This window comes from Hemiscyllium ocellatum, chromosome 12, assembly GCF_020745735.1.
Source record: "Hemiscyllium ocellatum isolate sHemOce1 chromosome 12, sHemOce1.pat.X.cur, whole genome shotgun sequence".
Taxonomy (NCBI): domain Eukaryota; kingdom Metazoa; phylum Chordata; class Chondrichthyes; order Orectolobiformes; family Hemiscylliidae; genus Hemiscyllium; species Hemiscyllium ocellatum.
Window position 1 is genome coordinate 9854727 of NC_083412.1, and position 18771 is coordinate 9873497.

The following is an 18771-nucleotide window of genomic DNA, read 5'->3' on the forward strand; positions in this document are numbered from 1 at the left end:
CATCTGGAGTACTGTGTTCAATTCTAGTCGCCTTACCTGAAGGATGTTATTAAAACCGAAAGGGTGCAAAAAAGATTCACAAGGATATTACCAAGACGAGAGGGTTTGAGTTATAAGGAGAGGTTTGATAGGCTAAAACCTTTCTCCCTGGAGATTAGGAAGCTGAGGGTTTACCATATAGAGGTTATAAAGTCATAGATAAGGTGAACAGACAAGGTTTTTTTTTCCCATGACACATGGTGGGCAGCATGGTGGCACAGTGGTTAGCACTGCTGCCTCACAGCGCCTGAGACCCGGGTTCAATTCCCGACTCAGGTGACTGACTGTGTGGAGTTTGCACGTTCTCCCTGTGTCTGCGTGGGTTTCCTCCGGGTGCTCCAGTTTCCTCCCGCAGTCCAAAGATGTGCGAGTCAGGTGAATTGGCCATGCTAAATTGCCCGTAGTGTTAGGTAAGGGGTAAATGTAGGGGTATGGGTGGGTTGCGCTTCGGCGGGTCGGTGTGGACTTGTTGGGCCGAATGGCCTGTTTCCACACTGTAAGTAATCTAATCTAAAAAAGGAGTCCAGAACTAGAGGACACGGGATTCAGGAGAGGCGGAAAGATTTAAAAAGGACTTGACAACAACTGAGATGGTCAGTATGTGGAATGAGATGATAGAGAAAAGTTCAATTACAACATTTAAAATACATTTGGACAGTTACATGGTTAGGAAAGGTTTAGAGGGATATAGGTCAAACACAGGCAAGTGAGACTAGCTCAGTTTCGGAAATCTGGGTGGCATGAATAAGTTAGGACGAAGAATCTATTTCCATGCTGTATGACTCTATGTTGCCATCCCTGCTGAGTTTCACCAGTAATTTCTGTTTTCATTGCAAATCTTCAAGCTCTGCCAGGGTGAGAGGATTTGAGCTGCAAGGAGAGGTCGAATAGGCGAGGACTGTTTTCCCTGGAGCGTCGGAGGCTGAGAGGTGACCTTATAGAGGTTTATAAAACCATGAGGCACATGGATAGGATAAATAGACAAGGTCTTTTCCCTGGGGTGAGGGAGTCCAGAACTAGAGTTTGGGATGAGAAGGGGAAGATATAAAAGAGACCTAAGGGGCAACTTTTTCACACAGTACGTGTATGGAATGAGCTGCCAGAGGAAGTTGGTACAATTGCAACATTTAAAAGGCATCTGGATGGGTATATGAATTGGAGAGATATGGGCCAGGTGCAGGCTGGTGGGACTAGAATAGGTTGGGATATCTGGTCGGCATGGACGGGTTGGACCAAAGGATGTGTTTCCGTGTTGTGCATCTCTATGACTCTATAACTCCACGTGAAGGAGCATTTTAAATCAGAGAGGGGTCTGAGTGTAAGGATATGTATTGGCTGAAATTGAGTACAGTAACAGGATTGTTCAAATTTACATTTACTTTCATATGAACAAGATTGCGGGGACAGTTAAAATCTCTGTCGGTTCATGTTGACCAGTCTGTAGAGAGGATGATAGGTGTGGAACCAGTGATCGTTTACTGAATCCCAACCTTCTCCAGATCGAATCCTCTTTCACAGCATTTCTGTGAAGTTCACCAGCTGATGTAGATCTCCCCACAGTCTGCAGACAGCTTCCCCAAAACCAATGATTAACGTTTTATCATCTGCGAATTTGATATCCGACATCAATTCCACATCAGTGATAGATACACCAGACAAACAGGTGACTAATACTGAAGCCTGAGGAAAAATCAAAGAATTGTGAAACTTCATCAGATGGAGACGTACGAAACTCAAAATGTCAACTCTGCTTTCTCTCTGCAACACTGCTCAGATTCTCCAGCAATTTGTTCAGTTTCTGAACCTTGAGGAACTGAACTATTTCAAAACACATGCAGCATTCTTCTTATCATCAGGTTGGTCTACATGACAAACGCATCCTTCATTCTTTATCCTTTAAAGAAAATCAGTCAAGTTCATCAGACACTACCTTCCCTTAACAATTCCATGATGACTATCTTGGATGATGACGTGGAGGAGCCGGTGTTGGACTGGAGTGGACAATGTTAAAAACCACATAACACCAGCTTATAGTCCAACAGGTTTATTTGGAAGCAATAGCTGCTCCTTCATCAGGTAACTGTGTGATTTTTTCAACTTCATCTTGGATTAAACTTTCACTGTGTGTGTGGTCATTTCTATCATCTCTCAGAGTTTTACCGAGTCATTTGCTCATTAATGGAAATATAAAAGCAGTTGGTCTCCACTCCTCCTATTTCTGACCTGCACCGTCCATTGTCTGTTTTCTTCATCTCTCTGATCTGGGAACTTCATTGTTCCGCAAGTTAGTGACCACTACTGACCACTAGTGGGAATTGCAACCAACCCGCAGAAATACTCAAGAGTCTGTCAGGGTGAATGAAGTCAGCAAACAGATTCTGTCTGTGCACGACACAATCCGATTGGTGTACATTTCGATTCAAAAATAAAATAACCGATCTGATATAATAAGTAATGCTGTGCCCATAAACAATGGACTGCCCACCCACTTTTCACTTGATATTAGGCTGTATTTCACAAAAAAAACTGTGAGTAATGTTGAAAGGAGTGAAATACGGAAACATTTCCTTTGAAATAAGACAGAAAACTTATGATTTCAGTTTATTTGAACCGTAAAATGACCGGACTCCTTAACCTTCCTGGACACATCCTTAACCTCAAAGTGATGGCCGCACTCCAGAGGTTTGGCCGACTCAAGCTTCTGTGCAGATGGAACTGGTCTTTTTGCTGTTGAGCGGTTTAAAAAGCCACAGCATGCGATGGCCGGGAATCGAACCCGGGTCAACTGCTTGGAAGGCAGCTATGCTCACCACTATACCACCATCACAAGCGAAACCACTCCTCCACACATCAGCTAATGTGCAATTCGATCAATAGTTCTTGATTCGAAATTTCGTTCGTTTTTTGTTGCACATTTTGCAGTGAAATATTAGAATTCAGAAGTAATAAAAGACTGAGTTTTACTATTTGGGTAGTTCTCATCATAATCTTTAATTCACACTTTTTAATACACACAACCTAGCATTTCTCATGATCTGAAATAAATCAAGGACAAAAATACCCAGAAAACCTCAGCACAACCCTGGAACTAGCACACAGTTAAAACTTGTGAAGTTCTCAGAAAGGGCCACCGGACTGAAACGTTAACTCTGATTTGGGCTTTTGCCCGAAACATCCATTCTCCTGCTCTTTGGATGCTGCCTGACCTGCTGGGCTTTTCCAGCACTACACTCATCTTAACTGTCATCTCCAGCAGGGTAAAAACAATGACTGCAGATGCTGGAAACCAGAGTCTAGATTAGAGTGGTGCTGGAAAAGCACAGCAGTTCAGGCACCATCCGAGGTGCCCTGATGAAGGGCTTTTGCCCGAAACGTCGATTTTCCTGCTCCTCAGATGCTGCCTGAACTGCTGTGCTTTTCCAGCACCACTCTAATCTAGACTCATCTCCAGCATTTGCAGTACCCACGTTCGCCTTTCTCTTCATACAGCTTTACCACCAACTTTGGTTTTTCTTTCTGAGTTACAGCATCCACAGTTCTTAAAATTTGTGAAGGGCTTTCGTTAAACAAAACAGCAAAAAGAAGGAACTGTTCGACTGAGGAGATGCTGCAGTAATTATGGAGAAGAGGAAACTCCAGGTAACAGTTCAGGAAGCGAGTATCAAAAATCCATTTTCTGATTTTTCTAATTCTTTCTTGCCAATGGAATTACTTTGGTTTTCATTATGAAAACCTATTTCACTCTGATCAATTAGGGGATCATAATTCAGTTTTCTGATGTTTCCATTTTTTTTAAACCAATGGAAACACATTGTTCTTTATTAAGAAAATTGATTTCACTTTCAACTCCTTTGTCCAATCACCATTTCATCACTTGGGTGAACGTGTCAAGTTCTGTAGACTCTTCATATCAGTGAAGTATTTTTCATTGTTCTTGGCTTGTGGATAGACCATAACATATAGGAGCAGCCCATTGAGTCTGCTCTGCCATTCAATCGTGGCTGATATGTTTCTTAACCCCATTCTCCTGCCTTCTCTCCATAACCCTTGATCCCCTTACCAGTAAAGATCTTACCTAACTGAGTATTACATACCCTTAATGATTTGGCCTCCACAGCTCTCTGTGGCAATGAGTTCCTCAGATTCACCACCCGCTGGTTGAAGAAATTCCTCATTATTTCATTTCTAAAGAGTCGTTCCCTTCGCTCTGAGGCTGTGCCCCCCAGATCCTAGTTACTAATGGAAAGGTCTGCTTCACATCAACTCTATCCAGGCCTCTCAGTATTCTGTATGTTTCAATGAAATATCCTCTCACCCTTCACATCTCCATTGTGTACAGATCTAAAGTTCTCAATCATTTCTTGTCCAACAAGCCCATTATCCTCAGAATCATTTTTCTGAATGTTCTCTGGACTCCCTCCAAGGCCAGCACATGCTTCCTTAGACATGGGGTCCTAAACTACTCACAATATTCTAAATGTGGTCAGACCAGAGCCTTATCCAGCCTCAGTCGTACATCCCCTGCTCTTGTACTGAAGTTATCTCAAAATGAATGTCAACTGAGGACTGCATACAGAGGAAGTCAATCCGGGCGTTCCCCAACAGGAAACTCTGGATGAATCAGGACACACAGAACCTGCTAAAAACCAGGCGAGGCCTTCAGATCAGGAGACCCATTCAAATATAAAGAATCTAAGTATGACCTTGCAGAGCCATTAAGACAGCCAAGAACCAATACCGATCCAAATTAAAGACCCAGACCGACACCCTGCAATTATGGCAAGGACTGAAGAACATCACAGGTTCTAAAATGAGACAGTGCAAGATAGCAGGTAGTGACACATCCCTCCCATATCATCTCAACAGCTTCTATACTCGCTTTGAGCAGAATTTTGGCACAGAGGTAACACCTATTCTGACAAGTCCTGACGAACCTATCCCAACAGTCATTGCATAAGAGGTCAGATCAATTTTCCTTCGTGTGAATCCAAGGAAAGCGATGGTACCAGATGGAGTACCAGGCCGTGTACTCAGGGCATGTGCAGATCAACTGGCAGAGGCCTTCTTGGACATCTTCAACCTCTACCAGCAGCAGGCCACTGTCCCTGCCTGTTTTAAGAGGGCCAATATCATCCCTGTGCCTAAGGAGGCTCATGCAGCATGTCTCAAAGACACCGCCCAGTGGCCCTAACTTCGGTGGTCATGAAGTGCTTTGAAAGGCTGGTCATGGCATCAATCAACTCCAGCCTCCCCATTACTCTTGACCCACTCCAATTTGCCTATCAGACCAACAGATCCATGTCAGATGCCATATTAGTTGCCCTCCACTCCTCCCTAGGACATCTTGACACCAAGAACAGCTATGTAAGAATCCTACTCATTGACTATAGTTCAACCTTCAATACTACTATCCCCTTAGTCTGATCTCAGTATAAGCCCCAGTTTCTGCAAATGGGTCCTCAGTTTCCTGACCCACAGGCCATAATGGAACAATATTTCATCCTCACTAACACGCAACACTGGAGCCCCCTGGGGTGTGTACTCAGTGCCCTACGGTACTCACTGTATTACCCATGACTGCATCGCCAAATCCCAGATAATGCCATTCACAAGTTCGCTGATGATACTGCCATAGTCAGTTGAATCTCAGAACATATTACAGACGGGAGGTGGAAGACCTGGAAAAATGGTGCACTGAGAACAACTTAGCTCTCAATGTTGGCAACACCAAGGAACTCATTATTGACTTTCGGCGAATGCTACTCATGCCCGCGTGCACATTAGATTAGATTACTTACAGTGTGGAAATAAGCCCTTCGGCCCAACAAGTCCACACCGACCTGCCGAAGCATATACCACCCAGACCCATACTCCTACATTTACCCCTTCACCTAACACTGTGGGCAATTTAGCACGGCCAATTCACCTGACCTGCACATTTTTGGATTGTGGGAGGAAACCAGAGCATCCGGAGGAAACCCACGCAGACACGGGGAGAGTCGCACAGAGATGGAACGAGTGGACAGTGTCAAGCTCCTGGAGTGGTCATCCACAACAAGCTTTCTTGGACTCTCCATGTGGACCCACTGGTTACAAAGGTCCAACAACGTCTCTTCTACCTCAGGCAGCTGAAGAAATTTGGCATAACTGTGAATACCCTGGCACACCGATACAGGTGTGCCATTGAGAACATTCTGTCTGAATGTATCACAACCTGGTCTGGCAACTGAATCATTCAGGATTGGAGACGGTTACAGAGAGTGGTGAACCCAGCCTGGCCAATCACAAACGCCATCTATAGAATCCATCTACCAGGCCTGCTGTCAAGGAAAGGCTGCCAGCATTCTCAAAGATACCTCCCACCCTGGCAATGTTTTTCTACAGCCTGTGCCATCGGGAAGGTACAAAAGCCTGAACACACACACACCAGCCGGTTTCATTAACAGTTTCTACCCTACTGTTGTTAGAATAAAAGGACTCACAAACTCTTAACATTCGCCTGTACATGTGCTTTTGTGTTTGCTGCTCATTCCCTATTATTTACTTATCTAAGCTATTTAACTCTGTGATCTGTTTGTATTGCTCGCAAGACAAAGCTTTTCACTGTGCCTCAGTACACATGACAATAAATAAATTCAATTCAAGAAGTTTGCAGGTTATAAGAAAATTAGTGTAGTAAGTAACAGGGACAAAAGCCTGAGACTACAGAGCTGTGGCAACTGGAATTTCATTCTGAAACATGAGATTCACTGTCTGAAAAGAGTGTGTGTGTGTGGGGGGGGGGGGTTGGAGAGAGGCGTGAACTATCTAAACCATTTGAGAAACATTTAGAGATTAAACATAGAAAGCAACAGGTCAAGTACTGGAAAATGGGATTAAAGAAGAGTCGAATATTAGATAACTGGCACAAATGTGATTGGGTAATGGTCACTTTTCTGTGGCTGTAAAAAGAAATTCCATGACTCCATCTCCCACTTTCTAACTACGAAGTCAATCTCTTTGTCCTTCTCTCTCTCTCTCTCTCTCTCTAGGTCCCGCCACCATTCTCTGGATTCCACTAAATTCTCAACGAAAGGAACTGTGGACCGTGGAAATCAGAAGAAAAGTAAGAAATTGCTAAAAAGTATCATCATGCCCATGCAGCGACCCTTCTTCTGAACTTTTTCCACTTCCCTTATTCCAAACTCACACCAATCCCCGCCCCCTTCCTCTGCAAAGCTGACCAATCAGATCATAGGAACTCCAGTAGACTGTCCTCTCCAGCCTCCCATTGGCTAGAACGGGAAAATTGACAGCCTCGCGATCGAATCGGACAGACCAGGATCGAAGCCACACCCATAACAATGTAGCCATTTCGCACATCCGGAAGCTGGTGTTTCCTGCAGTCGGAGGGAAGTTGCTGGTTGGTTTGTGAAGATGGTGCGAAATGGGATTGATGTTCTTTCTGCTAGTGGACGATTATAGTGAGGATATGTAGTCATACTGAAATGTTACTACAAGCACAGATTGTTCCGGGTAATCCAACTGGGGATGCAGGTGGAGCCAGTGAGATCAGACACTGTGTGACCCTGGGGGAGGGAGGTGTTGGAGCCAGTGAGATCAGACACTGTGTGACCCTGGGGGTGAGGGGTGTTGGAGCTAGTGAGATCAGACACTGTGTGACCCTGGGGGTGAGGGGTGTTGGAGCTAGTGAGATCAGACACTGTGTGACCCTGGGGGTGAGGGGTGTTGGAGCTAGTGAGATCAGACACTGTGTGACCCTGGGGGGAGGGAGGTGCAGATGGAGCCAGTGAGATCAGACACTGTGTGACTTTGGGAAGCCAATCTCCATCACATGCCTCATGTGTAGTTTAATGTCTGTCATTTCGTTACAGCTGCTAAAGTTGTGTAACTTTTTCACGCTGGATGGAATGAGCTGCCAGAGGATGCAGTAGAGGTGGGTACAAATTACAACACTTAAAAGACATTTAGAGAAGTACATGGATGGGAAAGGTTTAGAAGGATATAGACCAAATGCTGGCAAGTGGGAAATGTTCAATTCCAGAGCTAACAGCAGTTGCATTGACATGGAGGAAGGTTTAATGGGCAATGTAATGTTTTCAAAAGCATGTTAGACTTTAGGCTCAATCTACCAATTTATTTTCTTCTGTGGGAGCCCAGTCCTGCGTGCCCTTTAAATAAAGCAATAAGAGAAGATATTCAATCTTACACTTTTAGTTTTATTCTATCAGTAAGTGGATAAAGTATACAGAGCTCTGGGTCTAAATCTTTCTGTCCCTGACAAACTACTAAGTAAGTCAGTTCACAAAGAACAAAAGACATATTCCTTCCCCTGACCCAGTCTTTTATACCATAGAAAACATCATACCATCACTCAAGTGAGATTGTCTTCTAATTGGCTGTTGCTCTGACTCCATTTCCCGCCTCGCATTCCCGGATGTCCGATCCCACGTGACCCTCCTTTGTTTCTGAAAAGGAGCACCACGAGGCCTCCTTTTGGGCACGAAACGGCAGACTCGCACACTTCCGGGGCGCGAAACAGCCGATCACGTGACCTCCTGGCACTCTTCCGGAGCGCGAAACAGGGAGACCATGTGACCGCGCCCGCATCTCGGAGCATCACGTGATCATCCTCTGCGCATGCATCAGAGGACCACGTGACCTCCGAACGCCGAGGACACGCCCACTCGCAATCTACAATCTATTCTACCAGTAAGCCATATATTTACAAACACTCCAATTTTTTTTTGTTTCAGAGCATTATTATTTGGGAAGGTGTAACACCACCATGGCTGAAGATTTGAACAGGAGAGAAAATTTGATATCTTCAAGAGTAGAAATGGACACAGGTATTTTCATAGAATCCTTTTGAAATCGCATTTCTGTCCTGGAAAAAGCTTCTGATCTCAAGCAAGAACTTTACGTAGGAAGTGGGAACAGGCTAGGGGCTGAGCAGCTTGAGGAGAAAGTGATCATGTTGAATAGGCTTGTCCATTTGGTGACCCAGTGGCCAGAATGAGGCTTGCCAAGGTGTTTTATTCATGATTTATCAACCTGTTTGAAAATCCTACAACATGCCTCTGCGGCCATCACATTCTGGGGTGACATTCAAACATGGGCCTTGTGACCCAGAAGCAGAGACACTGCCCCCTGTGCCACTAGAGCCCAGGACTAAATTATTTTTTACTCATCAGTCTGTTCCCACGGTGTCCTAAACAGCCTGTGACAGTCATTCCGAATACAGGTGGAAGGTTCTGGACAGAGATACTCCTGCTGGCAGAGCTGTTTCTCACCAGTGAGCATAGCAGCAGCAGCAAGTGTGGGAGAGGAACAGCCTTAGATTGGAAAAGTATCAAGCCTCCTTAAACCTCACTAACATCATTCAGCCTGAGGCCTAGATACTAGGAGCAGCAGCAGTTGAAGCTGCAGGGCATGAGAGGTGAGAAAGGGGAGATTGCAAGGGCCAGGATGCCAGCTAGGTGGGTGAAGGAAAGAAGCTGGCATTTGGTGGGCAGGGGCAGGTGGAGCCTGCAAGGTAATGAGTTATTGAGAGCCACTCTCCATGTACAGACGTTGATGGACAGCAGTGAGTATGGTGGAGTAGGCCTCCTGAGTCACCAGAGAGAGGGAGGGCACCTTGATTGTTGTAGAGACTGGAGCATTGGAATAGAAGTGAGAATGGTGGGAGGCAGGAAAGTTCAGAGTTGCAGAGTAATTGATTGAGAATTTCCAAGTTATTATAAGTTAGCTTTTAATGTTCATGACAAAGTTTCTGTCTAGTTATGATGTATAGAGAGGAAAAATGTATGATCTGTGCCAGTTGAATGTGGTTTACCCATCTCAGACCTGACAGCTAGATGGTGCAGAGTGTATTGATCTGTGTAGTTTGTGGCAATGGTCTGTTCAAGTGTTCAGTAGCTCTTCCTCTTGGTGTTTCTCCATCTTCTTAATCTTTTTGCATGGCGGCTCAGTGGTAAGCACTGCTGCCTCACAGGGCCAGGGACTCAAGCTCAATTCCAGCCTCGGGCGACTGTCTGTCTGTGTGGAGTTTGCACGTTCTCCCCGTGTCTGCGTGGGTTTCCTCCGGGTGCTCTGGTTTCCTCCCACAGTCCAAAGACGTGCGGGTTAGGTGAATTGGCCATGCTAAATTGACCTTCCAGTTCAGAGGCTTGGTGCATTAGTCAAGGGTAAATGTGGAGTAGTGGAGGTAGGCGAATGCTACTCTTTGGAGGGTATGTGTGGACTTGTTGGGCCAAATGGCCTGTTTCTACACTGTTGTGGATGCTATGATTCAATGATTTTTGACCTCTAAAGAAAGCAACTGCTTGATGAGGACTGCTCCTGTTGCCAAATGCTAATTTGACTGAGCACCAGTGAAGGCACAGCAACCTGGCTCCGAGTCTTCATGGTGTGTGACTTGGAGAGGATCTTGCAGGTGGTTCCTTGTCTCTGATGTCTTTGTCCTTCACGATGATAGAGGTTGCAGGTCTAGAAGGTGTGGTCTAAGGAGCCTTGATGAGATTCTTGTTGGCGGACCACTGGCTAGTGGTGAAGGGAGTAAATGTTGGAGATTGATGGGATGCAAAATGGGAACCTGATTTGGCCTGTCAGGTGTCAAACTTTTTCAGTGTTACTCCTCCAGGCAGTTTGGAGATAATTGTTCCTTGGAGGTAGTGGATAGGCTTTGAGCATGGTTTGATCCTTGGGCTTGGTTGTATTGGTCAAGTGGAGGATATGTCAAGGAAAGATATGCAGCAGTCCCGATTCTTTATCAGCGTATGTAGCATAACAGAGAATGACTAAAAGGTTAATCAGAACAAATAAGTTAGAGCATTACAGGAAGCTGGGTGAAAATGTAATACAGGTAGCAAGAGTTTCTGTAAGTATCTGTGAATGAAAAGATTAAATAAAGAGTTAGGTCTCTTGCATTGAAATAAATGCAGTTTCATTTATCAGTCCTCCCTGGTTTCCTGCTTTGTCCCTCCCTGCCCTGACTGTTACTTGCTCCTTTTCCCAACTGTACCAGTCTCAGACTGATCTCTTTCCTCACTATCTCCCTGGGTTCCACACCCCCACTTATTCGTTTAAATCCTCTCAAGCAGCTCTAACAAATCTGCCTGCCAATATATTAGTCCCCTTCCAATTCCGGTGCAATCCTTCCTTGTTATACAGGTCACTCCGAGCCCAGAAGAGATTCCAATGATTGAAAAATGTGAACCTTTCTCCCCTGTACCAGCTCCTCAGCCATGCATTCATCTGCTCTATCCTTCCATTTCTACGTTCACTAGCTCGTAGCACCGGGAATAATCCAGATATTACTACCCTTGAAGACCTCCTTTTTAAATTCCTGCCTAACTTTCTTCATTTTCTCTTCAGAATCTCACCCTTTCCCTTCCTATGTTATTAGTTCCAATGTGTACAATGACCTCCTGCTGGTCCCACTCCCCTTTGAGAACATTCTGCACCCTCTCCAAGATATTCTTGATCCTGGCATCAGGGAGGGCAACACATCATTCTGATTCTCGCTGCTGTCCGAAGAAACATCTGTCTGTGCCTCTGACTAGAGACCCCTATCACAATCGATCGCTTGGAACTCTCATTATATTAGAGTTAGTCTCGATACCAATAATTTGGCTGTTCATGCTACATTCCATTGAGAGTCCATCATCCTCTATATTTTCCAAAACAGCACACTTGTTTGAGATGGGGATAGCCCCAGGGGACTCCTGCACCACCTGCCCACCCCTTTTCCCTTTCTTGGAGTTAATTGTATCTTTAGCTTTTCCCCCTTCCTGTAACTGCCATCCATCACATCCCCAGTTCCTGTAAAATCCGTATTGCCTCGAACTGCCGTTCCAACCAATCCATATGATTCGATAGGATTCATAACCAGACACACTTCCTGCAGACATAATCATCAGTAACATGGAAACTCTCCCTAATCTCCCACATCCAACAGGAAGAGCACATCACTCTTTGTTTCACAAAGGCCATCTTTGTTTCACAATCTACAGACCCAGAAAATAGCCCAGTCTTACAGCTCTCAAAACACTGCTCCAGGCTAACCTAACACTTAGTAATTTATGGTTTATATTTTTAAAATTTAACTGAGACAGATCTCAATAATAGATATAATCAAGAAAGAAAGAAAGACCCCACTCTACTCAGTCTTGTAGATTTATAGCAAGGTAAAAGACTATGCACTTATCTGTTCCTGTGCTGTGGGCTCTCCCAAACAGGTTCCTCTAAGGTCAGCTGTGAATTCTGCTGTTTGGTATTTTTTCCTAGATGCACTCCGATGTCCAGAGGTACTTGAACTTAAACAGCAAAGGCAATAACTATGCAGATTCACTGCTGTGTCACACAGCACTGTAGGTTTCTTTTTCCGACCACGTGGTCGCTGCCTTTGTCTGTCTTCCTCCTTCTAAAGTACCGTTGTTTTGATCTTTTTTCCCCTAAAGTTCCAAATTAGTGCAACAGCTTCTAAAACAGTAATTGCTGCTCCTGGAATTTGAGGAAGTCAGCTCCAACATCTAAAGTATCTCAAAAAAGGGGTAGCTGTGACAGACACAATTTCTTTTCCTGTCCTCCATCTTGGCTTACCCAGAATCCTTCTTGAGGTGCTGCAGCCAGGCGCAACACGCTTTTTATTTTGGTTATCCCTTCTAATCTCCAGAGAAAAGAGAAGTCACATGTCACCACATTATAGTCCAACAGGTTTATTTGAAATCGCAGTCCTTCCTGGCAAAGGAGCAGCGCTTTGGAAGGTTGTGATTTCAAATCAATCTATTGGACTATAACCTGGTGTCATCAGATTCAGTTGCTGCATGCAAGTTGACAGAAGTTGTAAACAATATCTGCAACAATTTATTCAATAGTAAATACTAAATCATGAAATGGTGTTGAGAAATTATTATAGTGACAGTACATCTAACATTGAGAACGGCTTTCTCTCTCTGTTCCAGTTGAGGGTGTTCAGCAGAAACACAAGGAGTTTCTCTGGGTCCAAACTGAGAAACTGAAAGTGAACACAATTGTAATAAAGGAGAGGGTGAAGATTTTCCAGCTTGTTGATCAGTACACTGAGTTAACGCTCATCTCTCATGGACGAGATCGGACAGTTGTAGAACATGAACTGCTGGCACGAGGCCGAGACCATGAGGAATGCAGAGAGAAACATGTCCAGAGAGAACTGGAAAAACTACAGACTGAGCAGTTGTTCCAGAGCAGTTTCTCCCAAAGAAATTCCACATCTGGGATTATGGTGGTAATGATTGGAGCCTCAGGGGTTGGGAAAACAACAATGGTGCAAAAGATTGTTTATGACTGGGCCATGGAGAAAATATACCCTCAATTTCAATTTGTTTTCAGTTTTAACTTCCGGGATTTGAACACTATTAACGAGAGAATAAACCTGAGGAAGCTGATACAGAGTCAGTATCCTTACTTTGGGGATGTTCTGGGAGAAATCTGGAAAAACCCTGAGGGATTGCTGTTTATATTCGATGGTTTGGATGAATTCAAGGGCAAAATTGATTTTTCTGACAATCAGGGAAATACAGAACCTCCGTTCATGTGCACAGATCCTGAATGTTGGTGTGATGTGGCTGACATTGTGTACAGTTTAATCCAGCACAAGTTGCTCCCAGGATGTTCAGTGTTGGTAACCACTCGTCCCATTGAGTTACATTTATTGGGAAAGGCTGAGATCGACATCTGGGTGGAAATCCTGGGATTTAGTGGAGATGCACAGAAGGAATATTTCAACAAGTTTTTTGATGATCAGGAAGTGGCAGCAGCTGTTTTTAAGCACATAGAAGAGAATGAGATCCTGTACACCATGTGTTACAACCCTTCGTTCTGCTGGATTCTCGGTCTGGCACTGGGTCCCTTTTTCACAGAAAAGGACAGGAAACAGCAACAAGTTCCCAAGACCGTCACCCAACTGTATTCCTACTATATTTATAACATTCTCGAACACCATGGCCGAGAGATTGAAGATCCCCGTGACGTGTTGCTGAAGCTTGGTGAGATGGCCTTCACTGGAGTGTCTGAGAAGAAGATTGAGTTTCGAAGTGGTGATTTGATCCAGTACAATCTACAACCGTCCCAGTTCCTGTCTGGGTTCCTGATGGAACGTTTGGAGAGAGATGTTTCAGTCCAGAGTGTGGTTTACACCTTCCCACATCTCACCATCCAAGAGTTTTTAGCTGCACTTGCTCATTTCCTGTCTGCAGATCCTGAGGATATCCGGAGTCTTAGTGAGGAAGACGGTCGATTTGATATATTTCTGCGTTTTGTTGCTGGTCTCTCCTCTCCACCGGCAGCTAAACCCCTGCAGCGTTTTCTGGGTTGGTTTCCCCATCCAACAACCTGTCGAGTGATTGAGTGGGTGCAGCAGAAAGTTAAAAGTCGGATTGAAAACACAGCAAGTCCAAATGACAAAAAGAATATGTTGCACTACTTGTTTGAGACTCGGAATACAGCACTGACTCAGATCATACTCGGTTCTGCAGAAATCCTTACGTTCCGTGGGCTGGTCCTGAAACCAGTTGATTGTGCAGTCCTGGCACACCTCATTGGACTATGTGATTTAATACAGGAACTTGATTTGCAGTTCTGCAGCATTGAGTATGCAGGCCTTCAGCAACTGATACCTAGTCTTCACAAGTGTCAGGTGGTGAGGTAATTCTTCCTTATCTCTAACCACTCAACAAATTGGCGAACGGTCACAGATTGTGCCATTTCTCCAGATGGAAAGGAAACAAATGATTCACATAATGCACAGAAATACATCCAAAATCAATATAACTGATAATAAGATGACCAGTTTTTAGTTCAAGAACTGAAAATTTAAACTTGGATCTTCTGAACAAAGGATTTCACTGTTTGTGTGGGATTAGTCAACATATGTCATTTAAAGGATCTGATAATTAAACTGAAATTAGTCATGGGCCAAATAGTAGTGTCTAGGTCATCAAAGATGTGTGATGCTGTTCTACCAAGGTCCTAATGTACGGACTTTCATAGAAATTGCCTGGAAAGTCTTAAAATAGCAATTCCCCAGCTGGACTCTTTACAGATATCTCATCTAGGGTCAGAGGTTTTGGATAGTTCTTTGCTGGGTAGTTGCCCTGGAGATGTTAAGACCAGGTTAACCAGTAGCCCCTAATTATTGCTGACCATCCCCTCTCTTCAAACAGTCTGACTGAGACCTAGCCCTTCACGCCTGATCCAACATTCAAACCAGCCTCCTGATCTGACTTTCCACTCAGCTACCTGGTCCACCTCACCCATGTTCTCCTACCTCCCTATTCACTCACCTATTCACTAGCAGTCAAAGACTGGGCCTTTAAATTTACCAACTTAGCATCTGCCAAGTTGAGGAGAGGTGTGTATCTCCTCCTACCTCTGCCCCACCATTGTTCCCTGACGGAGACTGCACTGCACATTTCTTCGGAATCTGGGATTGGAAACTCCCAGAAGAAATGGGTAGTGGAGTCGGTTTTTGAGAATTTCGAGCGCTGCAGTAAATCACTGACCTTTTGGAGCTGTTTGAAAGATTCAGGACCACAGTTCTGCTGTCTATCTCTGTCTGAAATTCCTCCAACTATGAAATATGGATTGGAGCACGAACACTAAATATTCAGTGACAGGAAGCAAAGAGCAACTGCAGGATAGTGATCTACAACTGAGGGAACTTAGCCTGCCCCTCAGAGTGGTATTAGCTTAGCACACTGTATCAATGACAGCAAATACAGGTGACTAAAAGACATTTTGCTTGGGATTACTGCTGCTTTGTCACAAAATGTTGAAAGTGGGTGCCTTGCTTGTGATGTCAGTCAATTCTTTAATTAACTTGGAAACCAATATTATCTGAGAGAAAAGGTGATGGGATGATAGTTTATTAGTTATTCTTGATGTCGTGCAGAAATACACCAGTTGGGGCTCCTGAGTAAACCCAGAGCAATGAATCGAGGAATTTCGAATAATCCACGGGTTGTGTGTGTGTGTGTGTCTTTGCTCTAGGGGGCAGCTCCAAAAATTCCTCCAACTGTCAAGCCAGCCAAAATAAATACAGGCCCGATTTAATAGAGAATCAACTCAAAATACTCTATTTATAAGGAAATAATGAAGTAACATTTAAGAATTTTTAACATTCAGAATATTGATCCGAAAGTTTGAGGGATGGAGTTTACATCAGCTGCACTAAAACACAAGCTCTGTTATTTAACTGGTGGGAAATCATGCCTTTCTCCACAATTCCTGAGCTAAAGAGCCTGTAGTAGTGACCCATGTTCCCCAAACATGACCAGGTGTATCAGTGGCTGCCCACAGATTGATTCTGATGTTCAGAATGAAACCTGGTGGAGGGACACCGAAAGGCTTGACACAGATGGCAATTTATTGAACAAGCACATCTGCTGACTGATCCAAGTGTATGTAGAGTGGGACAAGGGTGCAATGCATTGTCAATTGGAGAAACTTTGAATATTCAATTTGCTGGGGTTTTTCAGCAGTTCTGGGACATCTAAGAATAAAAATCCGATCCTGATTTGATTCAGCTTGTTTCTCGCCCTCTATATGTTTCTGTTTAGACTGCGGGGCAATAAACTTGGACATTCAGGAGTAAAACAACTGTCTCTGGCTCTCGGGAAACCGGACTGTAAAATACAGAAAATTGAGTAAGTACTAAAATGTGAATTTGTGTACGTAAAGATGTGAATGTTGAACAGTGCACATTGTTATCAGTATTGATTAAAATGAAATTAATCCGGACTCTTGTTATTTTGCTTTCGGGCTCTCTGACCCACAGTCTTTGGGCTGTTGGTCTAACAGATTGTTGCGCTGAAGATCTCCTCTCTGTCATCAGTGTAAACCAGTCACTTATGTATCTGAACCTGGGATCAAACTCCTTCACATGCAAATCTGTCCCCACTCTCTGCCAACTCTTACAGAAGTGCAGGAATCTGAAGCAAATCTGGTGAGTGTCTGTCTGAATGGTTCGTACACAAAACAGCATTTTAATGTCTTTGTCAGATTTGTTGGTGAAAGTTATTTAATTGCTTTTTGAAATAAGAACTTCACTCCCTATTAGTTACATTGCTCAATCTGTTTCAATAATTTTAGGCTGGTTGAGAACTCCTTCGCGTCACCCGGACAACTGAAGTCATTGCAGGATATGAGACCTGGGCTGAAAGTTACAGTGTAAACATTTCCATTAATAAACATCACTCCTTTCATCACAGCGACATTCTCGTCCCTCCCTTGAAATGGCTGTACTTGGGGTTGAAACCTTATTCGCTGTTTCCCAGCTTCCAGTTTGAGCTCGGTCAGGGTGTGAGTGAGTCCTACGTTCAGTGCCTCGGAGTTATCCTACCGTTTCCCACAATGTATCAGAAAGTTACATCAACGATTCAAGTAGACAGACTGAGAACATTTTGGGCAATTTCAGCTGACATTAAACTGTTAAGTTGAGCATGTTATTAAACTGGAAAGAGAGCAGAAAAAACATTATGAGAATGTTGCCTGGACTGAACAGACTGAGTTACGGGGAGAGGTTGAACAAGCTAGGACCTTTTTTTGTACAGTGTAGGAGACTGAGGACGGTACCTTTTTATAGAGGTGCATACGATCATGAGAGGCATGGATATGATGAATGCACTCAGTCTCTTTCCCAGGGTTGGGGAATCGAGGACTAGACAGCATTGGTTTAAGGTTAGAGGGGAAAGAATAAAAGGGAACCTGAGGGGCAATCTTTTTTCACAGAGGGAGGTGCGTATATGGAATGAGCTGCCAGCGGAAATGCTTCAGGTGAGTACATTGACAACATTTAAAAGGCATTTGGACAAATAGGTGGATAGGAAAGGATTGGAAGGATGTGGGCCAAGTGCAGGGAAATGGGGTTAGTGTGGACAGACATTGTGGTCAGCATGGACCAGTTTAGGCTAAAAGGCATGCCTCTGTGCTGTAGGACTCTGACTCTATGACAGTTACAATGGTCTTACCAATAACATCCACAGCTGGGGAATGGACAGTAAAGAAGCTTGTCACCTAGGTATAAAGGTGTTATTTTTACCCAAGACACAGTGGGGAAAAACTGAGGTGTTTCTGCTGAAGTAAAATGGGGGTCCGTTCAGTTTTCAGACACTCACCTAGTGACTCAAATCCATGTAAATAGTCTTGTATGTGTAAGAGGTCTTTGGTTTGTTTGAATAGAATCAAACTCCAAATGTTTATTTTTTTTCCTTGAAATGCTATTGTATAAAGCTGAACTGCATTTGTGACTATATGTACAAAGATTTTTTTATGGATAAAGTAATTCTTGAAATATAAAAAAGAATTTGAATGATTTATAGAACACAGAAATGACAGCACAGTACAGGCCCTTCAGCCCTCAATGTTTTGCTAACCTGTGAACCCAATCTGCAGCCCATCTAACCTACACCATCCCATTCTTGTCCATATGTTTATCCAATGACCATTTAAATGCCCTTAAAGTTGGCAAGTCTATCACTGTTACAGGCAGGGTATTCCATGCCCCTACTACTCTCTGATTAAAGAAACTCAGTTATAGACATATAGACAGATAGTTATAGACATCTGTCCTATAACTATCACCCTCAATTTAAAGCTATGTCCCCTTGTGCTAGCCATCACTATCCAAGCAAAATGGCTGTCACTGTCCACCCATCTAACCCATTGATTATCTTATATGTCTCAATTAAATCA

At 43.9% G+C, this 18771-nt stretch overlaps 1 protein-coding gene and 1 non-coding gene across 5 annotated transcripts; one reads left to right on the top strand and one right to left on the bottom strand.

The window, feature by feature from the left end:
* Positions 1-2794: 2794 nt before the first annotated feature.
* Positions 2795-2866, bottom strand: trnag-ucc (transfer RNA glycine (anticodon UCC)). The gene has a single exon. It is a non-coding gene; the product is annotated as a tRNA-Gly (tRNA).
* Positions 2867-7399: 4533 nt separating this feature from the next.
* On the top strand, positions 7400-18322 carry LOC132820929 (NACHT, LRR and PYD domains-containing protein 3-like). Of its 4 annotated transcripts, none has more exons than XM_060833302.1 (7): positions 7400-7458; positions 7914-7975; positions 8796-8888; positions 13005-14724; positions 16638-16724; positions 16856-17023; positions 17170-18322. In XM_060833302.1, exons 3-7 carry the CDS (start codon positions 8828-8830, stop codon positions 17249-17251), a joined length of 2118 nt encoding a protein of 705 aa, XP_060689285.1. In that variant the 5' UTR covers positions 7400-7458; positions 7914-7975; positions 8796-8827; the 3' UTR covers positions 17252-18322. The 4 variants fall into 4 exon arrangements, with proteins under 4 accessions (XP_060689285.1, XP_060689288.1, XP_060689286.1 ...); XM_060833305.1 differs by having other exon boundaries at positions 7423-7441; XM_060833303.1 differs by having other exon boundaries at positions 7427-7502.
* The last annotated feature ends 449 nt before the right edge of the window (positions 18323-18771 follow it).

What these genes read in the sequence shown, in the direction of transcription:
- LOC132820929 (XM_060833302.1), top strand. Translation starts at nt 8,828, where the DNA reads ATGGCTGAAGATTTGAACAGGAGAGAAAATTTGATATCTTCAAGAGTA. An exon ending in AAGAGTAGAAATGGACACAG is followed by an intron (nt 8,889 to 13,004) that starts GTATTTTCATAG and finishes TCTCTGTTCCAG; the next exon opens with TTGAGGGTGTTCAGCAGAAA. An exon ending in CACAAGTGTCAGGTGGTGAG is followed by an intron (nt 14,725 to 16,637) that starts GTAATTCTTCCT and finishes GTTTCTGTTTAG; the next exon opens with ACTGCGGGGCAATAAACTTG.